This window comes from Podarcis liolepis (assembly GCF_965112155.1).
Source record: "Podarcis liolepis genome assembly, chromosome: 6".
Lineage (NCBI taxonomy): Eukaryota > Metazoa > Chordata > Lepidosauria > Squamata > Lacertidae > Podarcis > Podarcis liolepis.
The window spans coordinates 3264122-3276516 of NC_139559.1; the positions used below are offsets into that span (position 1 = coordinate 3264122).

The window sequence follows — 12395 nt, forward strand, 5'->3', positions numbered from 1 at the left end:
AGCGTGGTATAATGGTTAGAGTGTCGGGCTAAGGACCTGGGTTCGAATCCCCCTCGGCCGGGGGCCCTTCACTGCCTCTCGTCCTAACCTACCTCGCAAGGTGGTTGCTGGGATGACACGTGGAGGAGGGAGAGAACCAGGTGCGCCACCTGGAGATCATTTGGGGGGGGGAAGGTGGGATAATAAATGCAATAAACAAAGAAATGGGGGGGGGAGAGATAAGTAGCACCGCAGGCAGCCAACGCGTCGGACTCCCCCTTGCTGGGAACCAGGGAAGGGAGAGGGCGGCTGGTCCTGCGTTCGAATCCTGCTTGCGGATAAGGGCATCTCGGGGGGGCTCTTTACTGCGAGGATAGGAGGAAGGGGCCTCACTTGGCCTCATCCAGTAGCCAAGCTTTTCCTAAGTCCTTATGGAGCCTCCCGGTCCTGGGGCGGCCTTTCTGCACCCCCAGGTTCTTAGAATCATTTGCACTGTATGTAGACCAACTTTTTACTGTATATGAAGTCTGTGAAGCCTGCAAAGCTTATCATTTGGGAGCGTGCATGCGTGTATGTTGGGCACGGGTGTGACTGGGGGTATACCGAGAAATCGTTTGAAAAGTTTGCAGGGATATTGGAAAACTGCTACAATGAGTTATATGGAAACTCAGCTAGGGGGACTCGAGGAAGTCGTCCAGTAATGATAATTAAATTGGAATTTTAACAGCTAGGATATATGTTTGTTCGTTTGTCTTTTTTATATTGTGATGTTTTTCTTTTATGTTTGTTATAAATTTGGAAAATTGATGGGAAAAAATTGGGAGGAAAAATGAAATGTTTGCAGAGATTGTAATGGCTTTCCACTGGAGAGCCGAGGCAAGGATCGGTTTTGCAGAGATGTCGCCGTGCAAAACAGTTACAATCTCTGCAAAACCATCTCTGCCTCGGCTCTCTCCCCGTCCCCCTGCAGCCACAGCCAATTGCCCAACAAACTGCAAAGCACCAAGCTCCTCAGACACCAACGGGGTTATTTACTTCAGAGTAGTGGGGGGGGGGGAATCTTGCCCTGCCCCACTTCTGTGCATGTGTTGCGCATGTTAAGGTGGGTAAGATGCTGCCTAGCTGCCTCTCAGACATGAAATTCTTGCTCAAGAGTAAAAGAGCCGATTGCTATGCCCTTAGAGCCAAAACCGTACCTCTTTTCTGCCTTGCCTTCCCTTTCCCAGACATGAGGCTATTGCTTTTGTGTCCTAATAGGGGTAAATGGAAGGAAGATGATTTAACTGGCTGCTTTATGCTCTCCTATGGGAGAGGGCTGCATGGCCCATCTATAACGGCTGCTTGAGTTGAGGTTCCTTCATTGCAAGGGGTTGGAGTAGATGACCCTCAGAGGTCCCTTCCAACTCTGATTCTGTGATCATCCCAGAGGTGATGCAAGTATTCTCTGTGCTGTGTACTGCCGGGGAAGCTTCAGTTTCCCGTGTGCTCTGAAATGGCTCAGTCCTTGCTTTTATGTGCTGTAATTGCCTTTTTTAAAAAAAGAATTATGGGTTCTTTGACTATGAAAACCTATATACGGATAACCGATTTTCTTTTAGTTTGTCCTAGATTTCCAAAGCCGTATCAGTTGCTCAAATTGTTAGGCAATTGGGCATCTTTTATTTTTAGACCCCCTCATTGATCAACTAAATTACATGGTTTCTTTTTGTCTTTTAAATATATGGGACACGCCTAACAGTAGTTTTAAAGATGAAAAGGATTCAAATAAAACTTTCCCCCAAATGCAAGTGGGAGCAATTGCTAAACAAACAAACAAACAAACAAACAAACAAAGCAAATACACCTCAAGGCTGCAATCCTAAATAGTTATTAAGGAATTGGCCCCATTTGAACACAGTGGTACTTCAGAGTGAAAAACTTAAACCCAATGATAGGATTGAGCTTCATGTACCATAGCTCTAGAATGATCTGCTTCACTCAACTTTTTCAGTGCAACTAATGGGAATATTTGTTTAGCTATTTTTAAAAGTGCTGACTGTGTTTGACGGACACATCTATCTTTAGGCAAGAATTGGAAAATAGAGGAAATGGATGTGAAACAAGAATGTCTTGGTACCGCTGACCTGGTGGTTTATGGGCTCGCATGGGAAACGTCCGAGCGCGAACTGGAGGAGTTCTTCAGCAGATTTGGAGCAGTTCTCAGAGTCCGGGTATCTGGCGTAACTACCCTTCCATGAGCCATGACTGGCCAAAGCATCAAAATGTAACTGTTGTTTGTTGTGGTTTCTTAGAGATATTGCTTCACCCTCTGCAAGAACTGTTGAAGTTACCCAAAAATAAATAACCATAAAAAATGGTATCCAAGCCTGGTATCGGGAACAGAAATTTCTTTTTGGGAACAGGATTGTTGAGATACCATTTGCTGCCCTCAGACTTTTGTCTTCCTTGGCACTGGGACTAAGTGGCTGTGGTTCACTTAACTCATAATGGAAACAAGTCTTTCCTTGAGGGCCACACAAGCGAGGGACTGAGACTGAGCAACCGCATCTGTTTCAGAATTCAGCTCAGTTTGTGGTCTTAGTCCGTTTCGGTATTGAGTTTGGCCAGCTGAAGTCATTGTGGTAAAAAAAGGAAGAGTTCTGACCTTTTCATGCTGGTAGCTGGGGTTGTTTGTCTAAATCTGAGTCGAGAGAGAGAGAACCCCGAAAGTTACATGGCTGAGCTGGTTTCTCGGCAGAATTCATGGAGTGGCCCTCTCTCCATTCTCTCCCTCTGCTGCAGCCAGACAGAATGGCTGTTGAGGGACAGAGGAGCCCGGTCTCTAGGCTGCAGCTGTTAGCAAGGAAAGATGATGAAAGCAGGATGAAACCTTCCGCTGAAAATCATCAAACATTATTTTTCGCACTACATTTTGAAATTCAACCCATGAAATAGCTGGGTAGAATTGGTACGTAATTGGTAGTGCAATGCCATTGTTGTTACAGCCATCTCATCTCTGCTCCTGACCCTAGGTGATTGCAGATCCAGCCAGTCGAAGTGGATCGGTCTGGTGAGATTTGCCGACTACGAAGCACAGATGAAAGTCATGGTAGAGAGGCTTGGAGCGCCACATTTGATCCCAACTTCTGAAATAGAACCTCAAGGAAGTTTCCTTGCGATTTAAGCCGAAGTGTCATGTTAATCTCTCACAGTGTTTGCTCAGAAGCACAGATGAATCCAGAGATGGTTGTTCTTTTTCTCTCCATTTCTCAAAAAAGGAGTGTCTTCTAAGCTTGACATAAGTTCTGTTCCCGGTGGCTTTACTGCACAGGCACACGGAAATGTGTGAAGTGTTCATAGCAGAAGGGCTTCTGTGCAAGAGAGCAGATATGTGTGTGCACAACTCTGCCTGCAGTATGTTGGTTATTAAAACAGCTAGACAAAAACATTTGTATTAATTAAAATCTAAGGACTGCTGCTGCTGCTGCTTTCCAGCAAGGACCACCCTGCTGAGAGTCTGAGGGTCCTGCTCCTGCCTCTCTCCACCTGGCCCAGGGCAGGGCCTGACAGGCTTCATAAGGACTGCTGCTGCCTAGCAAGAGGGTACTGCTTCTTTTAAATTGCTTTAAAAAAATTAATATAAAATATTCAATAAACAATAATAATCTTTTGTTCTGCATTGGCAGCAGCCAACTTCAGAGGAATTTTCAAATCCGAGGAAGGTGTGCTGGATTGCACCGAAGACATGAAGGGAGATGATATCTGTGAGTTTATTTGCTGGTTTGGAGAAGTCATTGATGTCTTCGTTGAATAACCCTTCGGAGGCTTTGCCTTTCTAACGTTTGCTGATGATCAGGTATCTATGCAAAGTGCCCTGGTCTTTTGCTGATGTGTAGGCAACTTATTCTTAAGTTCATGAAGTTCCTGTTCAGTTCCTGTTGTATAGAAAAACTTAAGTGCAGCAGGCTCATGAGTGACAAGACAGACTAATTCTTGTCCTATTGGGCGGCTGTCTGTCATAGAAGCTTTAGCATGGGGGGGGGTTGCGCAGGGGCCAGTAGTCAAGGGCAGCTGTGTCACCCTCCCCCCCCCCCCCACATTGCAGAAGCAAGCTCAACCACCACAGACCCAGATGTGAGTAGGCCATAAAATTTGTGCTATTACCACGCAAAAATGACAACGTTTTTGTTTGGGGTGGAGAGAAAATTTTAGGCACTGCAGGAAGTGGGTTAGTAAATTGCTCTCTGAAGCACCTCCCACCCTCTCCTTTAAAACATTAATAATAATAACTTTTATTTATACCCCGCCCTCCTCAGCCAGAGCCAGGCTCAGAGTTGAAGGTGAGGTTTTTGGAGAATTTTTCCTATCTATGGTGAAGCTGTGTTTGGAATAATGCCATGCACAGTTCTGGTGGCCTGACCTCAGAAAGGAAGTTGCAGGGTTGGGAAAAAGTTTAGGAAAGAGCAACTGAAATGATCCATGGGATGGAACGCCTCCCCTATGGAGAAAGGTTGTAATCTCCGGGTCTTTTCAGTTTAGAGAAAAGGTAATCTTGCAAGGTCACTCACTCTTTCCTCTTCTCCTCTGACCTACCCCAGAGCCAGGAAGCAGCAATGCCATGATGAGCAGGAGAACTCCTGTCACCCTCGTGCAACATAGAGGACGTTACGTCTGCCACGGCTCCCAAGCAGTGTTAGAAACTGGGAAAGAAAAGCACATGAGAAGCACATGCTTTTATGCAACTGTTTGGATGTTTCATTCTTGTTGTAAGTCTCTTTTGAAGAAAGTTCTGTTAGTAAAGTTCCGTTTTTTGGAACCATACTTTTCGGTCAGGATAATTTTTATTCCGAGAGGAGTCAGTTTTTATTCATCCTATTGTTTCGAGCTGAATAGTATTAATACCTGCATTGCAGAATGCTTCAGAGAGGTCTAGCACACCTGGCAGGTAGCCTCTACTTATATACACCCAGTGAAAGAGGTTGTGGGAACCAGGTAATGTTTCTGACACTTTGACCACCTAACACACACACACACACACACACACACACACACACACACACACGTGTTCAGGAACTGGGATTAAATGGCAGAGCACTGCCTCTTTCCTTGTGCCCACCTACCTCAAACAGCAAGCTTGGAGGAAGGACAGGGTGAGGTTGAAAACTACCAGCTCCTGCTCCTTCTGAAATAATGGCCTCAATAACAGGTGGGAAATGAGGAAGTATAGGTGGGTGGGGAAAGATTCAGATACATGATTTTAACCAGGTCATACTGGTTAAAAAGTCTGGTGGCAAAAGGGAACAGCAGGAACTCTACTGGGATCTAGGGCTTAAAATATGGGATGAGTTTAGAAATCTAATAAAATTCTAAGACTCAAGTTTCCCATCAATGTATGAACACCTTTTCCAAAAGAAAACCTGTGAATGTGAAACAGCATATGAAAAAATGTAACTAAAAAGAATGAGGAGGGGAAGGAAGAGGCTTTATTATTATTATTATTTTACATACAATAAATCCAATTGAATTTTTATTTATTTATTACACATCTTTAGGAGCACTTTTACATTCCTAGACAAGAGAGATGATAACAGATACAAGCTGTAAGATCTATGGACAGAAAAGGAACTATGTACGAGCTATTTCCAAAGGTTTGGGAAGTTTCTCAGAAGACAGTTGCGCCAGTTCACCTTCATTCCACTGGGTACGGTCCCTGTGTGAGACCCACTGAAATAAATGGCCTTGCACCGCTGTGCTGCTCTCATTCATTTCAGCCACACTGGAGTCCTACCCAGTGGACTGGATCTGCGGGGTCAAACAAGGACAGATTTAAATCAACAAGCACCCCATCCTTTCAGGGCTGAGCCACCAACTCACAGTACAAAGGTGTTGAGCACCCACCCAGCTGACCAGTGTTACACAGTCATCTGATCATGGATGGCTCTTGCATTAGCTTTTCTGGTGTGTTGGCCGTGCGAGAACAGCACTCATGAGATTTGTGGTTTATCTTTCAACCTCAGTTACATTGCCTAATGCCACAAACAGCAGAAACGAATTTGCAGAGAGATTTGTTTAAAGTGATTTTCTGAACATCTTGTGACCAGGTCTACAGATAACAGAAGGGACTCTCCCAAGAAAAGTCTTTGCCAACCTGGTGCCCCTCAGAAGTTCTGGTGGGGCCTGGTAGGAGTTGTAGTCCAAACCTCAAGGGCACCACGTTGGCAATGGCCGCGGCACATAGGGTGCACCTACCAGCTGAAAGGTTGGCACAATTCTGAGCAGTGTCCCAAGATTTTCACATAAAGCTTTTAAAGAAACTGCTTCAATGGTTGTGGACCTCAAGGTTTGGGCCCTGGACCTCAAGAGCTACTTTTGCTGAATTATGTTTGGGAGAGAAAAAGCTAATCCAATTATGCAGATCAAAGGAAAGACAAAGGCATTGCAAGCTAGCTCCCATGGTTGCACTCGTCATTTCCTAGGCCTTAATGGGTTTCTCTTTCACGCTAGACCTCAGACAGGCAGATCAGCTGTATCAGGATAATTCTGTCAGTTTTAAGAGAATTGCCCCTTGTCAGGAAAGAGGGGAGAGGAGTTATGAATCACATTATAAACAAAGCACTGAGGGGTCTATCTGCTCCTGCTTCTCATTCCTCTCTCTTGTATCCTTAACCCAGGGCTTTCTCCAAGCTAGGCTGGAGAAATCTTTGAGGCACTGGCCTGCTTACCCGATTCATACACGCAAAGCATCCCCTAGGATATTCCCCCTCTGGTTCTCCCCCCGGACGTTTCCCAGCAGAAGCCCAATACAATGGCAGAGCCCACAGACGCTGTACCTTTGCCTAAACAATTCTTTGGATTCACAACCAGCACACCTCAGTATCTAAGCCGTACAATCCTTTTCTTAAATAACAAAGCAGAGGGGATCAAAACAACGGAACTGAACCGGATGGGGGTGGGAGCACTTTGATACCACAAGAGCCAAAGAAAAGAGGCTTTTTGTCAAGAGTGGCCAAGCTCGCCATGAAAGGGAGGCGATGCAGGTTCCCTCTGGCCAATGCAACAGCCAGGGGCCAGACAGCTCCACTCCACGGAAGTCATACTTTGAAAACAGAAAAACCGGCCTCATTCCAGAAACGTACTGCCCAGAATCCAAAGCAGTGGGGCTTGTTGGAACAGCTCTGGGCTGGTAGGATGGCCTGTCTGGGTTGTCCTTGCTTGCGTGGGTGAGAAACCATGGAGTCAGTGCAGCTGGAGAGGCCTGCTCAGAGAATGTTTGACATAAGGGCAACAAAGCAAAGGCCAAACGCATTTGAGAGTATTCCTATAACCAAGCAAGTTCTCATACATACCTACATGCACACTCGCACCCACAGCAGGGTCTAGGGAGAGGAGGGCCGTTAAAACATTCAGAGAGGAAGCCGGTGGGGTGGGGGGTGGGGAATATTCACAGTACAACAGTCAACAGCAACCCCAAAATAAAATATTAACAACTGAATTCTCAATATACATCAATCTTAAACGTACAAACTGAACCGTAAAACGATACCCGGAGGGGGCACCTTCTTCAGCCTTTTGACCTGGCCCAATTCAGCAGCAACTTGCGCCCCAAACACTGCACAGGGCAGCTCTGGAACTGGGGCAAGGAGAAAGAAAAGACTCTGAAGAAGCAGGACTGTTCTAGCACAAGCCTCGCCACTGGTGCCTTCCCCTCAAACTCAAACCTTAAACCCCGTTCCCATCCGACAGAAGATTCGAGGCTCAGAACACTTTGAAAGATCCTACCACTTTGGACAAGATGAGAAGCAGAGACTCTGGTCTGAAACAAGCCTCTGCTCACAAAAGGAACGTTCTGCAGCAGCCAGGAGGGAGCTCGGCCAAGGAACCGCTTCGGCTTCCACCCCTCTGCGGCGGAAAGCAGAACCAGCCTCCAGAAGTCACAAAGGCCACGCGGACAGTGGAAGACAATGAAGGAACTGTCGCAGCATTCCCTCAATGCAGAAGTGCCTGGTGGAGCGCACTGGGAGAAAATGGATGGTGAGCAGAGGAAGAGTGCTAAATGCGGAGCTGGCACCTGGCGCACAGCGCTGACTGTTGCACAGAGTGGACCTTGCCGGTCATGGCTTAAGTCTCTAGGAGCTCCGCCTAGGACAACTCTTGCCAATCCTTGTAAACAGGCAAAGGATTTGTTAAGTTTCTATTGCTTCTGTTCCAGAGGAGAGAGAGAGAGAGAGCAGGTTTTCAAAGCCCTCCTTTGGCTTGCATTTCTAACAGGAAACACGTCTAAGTAGCTGTGGGGTGCATTTCACTCTCATGTCTTCCGTGGGTTGGAGGCACGTCCACCTGTACCCCTTGCCGCCCCCCCCCCGAAAAAACAAAAACCCTTCCAATGGTGCCAGTCTTTCGATGGAAAGAAAGGGAACGGATCTTCTGCCACGGGCGGTCGCTTCTCAGCCTCACTAGATTATTAAGCATCATCAAGTCCCAGAGTGCTGGTTCTGCTGAGATGGCCTTGGGCTCCATCCCAAGGGCGGGCAAACCAAGTGCAGCAAGAAGACTGTAAGAGGAAGAGGAGCAGGAGATGGCAAGGTGACAACCCCCCCAGGCTTCTTGTTGCATCTAACACTAATGTATTCTCATGCATTTCTGATTTCCTAACTAAAGTCTCTTTCCCCTTGGAGACCAAATGCCAGAGGGACATGGAACTCCATCGTGGAGGACGGAAGCCCACCTGGAACACGCCTGGCTGGACAAAAAACAACAATAGTTCAGCTGCGGAGGGGGCCATCGCTTCGTCTCGAAGGGAATCGCTTTGGAGCCTGGCCACAGAGTCCCCTCCGAAGGTCCTTTGCTTGCCTCAGCTCTCGGAAGGCAAAGCTGCTGCACAGCCACACCTTAGCAGGAAACTGGTTTTACTTGGGGACCAGCCCACGAGACTGAGGGTAGAGCTGAGACCCAGATGGACTGGACGAAGAGCCACCCGATTTCCTTCCCGTTTTAGGCCTGGAAAACAGAAGAACCCGAAGAATGTGTGATGAATGAAACTTGTCGGGGATAAACAAAGGGAAAGCCATTTCGTAGAGATTCTCGTGGGACAATCTGCTTTAGAATCGGCTTATTACTATCAAACCTTACCGACTACCTTGCTTTGGGATGGCCAGGCTGTTCTGTTTAAGACAGTGGCTCCTCCCCAAAATTGGGCCACCTCCCCCTTGGTTCCATAAACACACCCCCTGTGCCCCCCACCCTACAAAAAAGCAGTATTCGGAACAGAGGTTTTCACAACCCACCAAGGAGAATAGCAGCACAATAAAGTTCAAAGTAGTAACCATTTGCTGCACATTTATTCAAAATCAAATGAAAACCATTTAGTTCCATTAATTCAACAAAAGTGATGAGCTTGATACTGTCATACCAACTTTTCAGAGTCTGATTGTCATTTACACCACCAACCCCTTCCATCCCTTGCCTCTTAGCGTCTCCCAAGTAATCCCACTGCCCACTTTGGGAACCACTGTTTTAAGAAAACAACCAGGTTTCCAGCTGACAGTCAAGCAGTCCTTGCAAATACTTTTCCTTCTATGGCTGCTTCTAGAAAAGGGGGCAGGGGCATACCAAGCCTCTCCCATTTTCTCAAACATTTTAGAAAACCCTTCACCTCTACCAAATACTGCTTAATGTGCAGAAACCATCCCCTCAATTTAAGTGGTTTGGTGCTAACAAATTCAGCCTGAACTTGACTACCCAGGATATGGGCTTCCGGAATTGTGTGTGTGTGTGTATCTGCTCTCCTTCCAACGACCAGAGCTCACCTGGATTTTGACTTCTTGTTGGATGTACTCTCAAATGTGGAAGCGTCCACTTGTATCTCATCTTCTTCTTGCAAAGCAGCCTCAAGAGCTGCTTGTACTTTGGGGGCAATGGCTGGGCCCTCGTAGTCCCGGGTCGTCCGGCTAGGCATATCCAGTTCCAGCAATACAATGTTTTCTGCCTGAGGGATGAGAACCAGGAGAGTTCAGACAGGCACCTAGGCCCACAAGCCGGCAGACAACTTTATTGCTCAAATGTGCCTGTTTTGCAGCGGGCGAAGGTTCCCCCAATTGGAGGTAACGAAAGGACAGTCACAGGAACTCAAGGGGATTATACTTTTAAAAGATTGTGGAGATATTTATTAGAAAGCTCAAGCTGTCCACAGCATTTTGACTTCAAAATGACCCCTCCTCACTATAAGTGGAATAGAAATCTCTTTGCTCCCGATAAAGACGACACACTGAAACGTCTTTGGCATCCTGCATTTTCCAATAGGCGCCTTCATTTCAGCGATAATTTGAGAGCTTGCCTCCTTTTTCTGGCTTCCTGGTCCCCCTGGCCCCGACCCATGCTCTTCCTGCTCAGTAAGGCTGTATTACTTATTTATAGGAGGCCATCAGTATGCTGGGCATTTTGCAGAGAACAAGAGGCCAGGTCCCTTTTGTTTTAAGTCCTCAGCCAAGCAGAGGGCTTTGCTTTAGGAAACATGTTTTGCTATGCAGAGAGTTGGATGGCGGGTATTGCAGGAAGCTGGGTCTGAGTGTCTCTTTGTTCACTTGAGGTGGGGATTTCTTCCACAGCATCACAACACGGAGACGGTTAGCAGGGGGCTGAGTTTGACCCACTGGTCGATAGCTTGGGCTATACTTTACCCATAAGGTAAAGGTAAAGGGACCCCTGACCATTAGATCCAGTCGCAGATGACTCTGGGGTTGCGGCGCTCATCTCGCTTTATTGGCTGAGGGAGCAGGCGTACAGCTTTCGGGTCATGTGGCCAGCATGACTAAGCCGCTTCTGGCGAACCAGAGCAGTGCATGGAAATGCCGTTTACCTTCCCGCGGGAGTGGTACCTATTTATCTACTTGCACTTTGACGTGCTTTCAAACTGCTAGGTGGGCAGGAGCAGGGACCGAGCAACGGGAGCTCACCCCATTGCAGGGATTTGAACCGCCAACCTTCTGATCGGCAAGTCCTAGGCTCTGTGGTTTAACCCACAGCGCCACCCGCGGGCCTGTATACTTTACCCATGGGCTCCTCCAATTTTACTATTTAGATATGTTATGTAAACTGTACTAACAGAGGACAGGGAATTAATGTAACATCACTTAACTGCTGCCAGAATTAATATTTGTGTTACTTGGAATCTTCTGGTATTATTTATATATATATATATATTATATTTGTTTTTGGAGTTTTGGAGCAGAAATGTGTTCCTGTATGTTTAGTCTGAGATATCCCCTTCTAATTTAGTTTTATTTTATTTGGCACCTGTCCTTATACTTTGTGATAAAGAAGATAAATAATAATTTTTAAAGAGAGCCTGGCTCTCCTACTGGAGGACAACCAAATACTGAAAACGTTAAAAATTTACAGACGAAAATGTTTCCTGTGGAAGGGAAATAATGGCTTCCCCACCCCTGACATAAGAGGCCTGTTGTGAATTGTCATGCTGCATCAGGAACCCAAACAAACAGCATGACTAACATGGAGTTTTTTTGATGAAAAGTAGCAATCGGTGCCTCAGCGAAGCCTTCAACCCTGGGCAACATGCTGAGATGCACCTCTGGTTATGGGTGCAGACATGGCGTTCTTCCTGAAGACAAAAGCTATGCACCTGTGTGGCACAAACAGCCACCCTCCCAGCCCCCAGCCACTGCAACACTCCGCAGCGTAAAGAGCGAAAGGTGACTTTTACTTCGAGGTGCTTCTTTTTGCATGGTGTAAACCTCCTGCCCAAACCTTTTAGCACCTCAGGTCTTTGAATTTGAATTTTATTATTACAGTCACAGACCAGCTCCGGGTTACATCAGGAAAATCACAAAACACAACAGGAATACACCGAATTGCAATCGGGCACAACAGAGACAATTCAGATATAGCAGCAGTAAAAAAAATTATCAAATGTACCAGCCAATTTAGGGGGGTGGGCATTTTCTTTCTCCGTGTTTCCTGCTAAGGAGTTAATGTAGAAGTTGAATAAAGTAGGCGCAAGGACGCAGCCTTGTTTAACACCATGGGAGGTTTGGATTTCCTTGGATAAATGGCCCTGCCGGTCACACCTAACCCGGACCCGAGTGTTTTCGTATAAACTGCAGATAAGACACAGTAGACGTCTGTCTATGCTTGAGGCGCTTAGTTTTCCCCCAAGCCTATCTCGTGATACTAAATCGAAGGCAGATTTAAAATCTATGAAAGCTGCGTAGAGGGATCCTCCTTTTCTTGAGGTATATTTTTCCACAAGATGTTGGAGTACTAGGCCTTGGTCTAAAGTTGACCACTTTGCCCTAAAAGCAGCTTGCGCTTCTGTAAGGGCGTGTTCTCGCTGCATCCAGTCCTCAAGTTTATCACATAAGCGGGCAGCATATAGTTTACTGATAACGCTTAGGAGACTAATTGGCCTGTAATTGGCAGGG

At 46.5% G+C, this 12395-nt stretch overlaps 2 protein-coding genes and 1 long non-coding RNA gene across 3 annotated transcripts in view; 1 reads left to right on the plus strand and 2 right to left on the minus strand.

The window, feature by feature from the left end:
* CCM2L (CCM2 like scaffold protein) overlaps nt 1-12395 on the minus strand; it is an 881881-nt gene that overhangs the window by 705405 nt on the left and 164081 nt on the right. The window lies entirely within an intron of this gene.
* On the plus strand, nt 37-4779 carry LOC310708903. The gene is made up of 4 exons (XR_014527187.1): nt 37-140; nt 2044-3561; nt 3648-3814; nt 4557-4779. It is a non-coding gene; the product is annotated as an uncharacterized lncRNA (long non-coding RNA).
* KIF3B (kinesin family member 3B) overlaps nt 5424-12395 on the minus strand; it is a 33702-nt gene continuing 26730 nt past the window's right edge. Inside the window, exons 8-9 of the mRNA XM_083507390.1 lie at nt 9765-9943; nt 5424-8955 (exon numbers count right to left, since the gene is read on the minus strand). Coding sequence (XP_083363516.1) covers nt 8865-8955; nt 9765-9943 — 270 coding nt within the window. The 3' untranslated portion in view covers nt 5424-8864. The remainder of the gene's footprint in view (nt 8956-9764; nt 9944-12395) is intronic.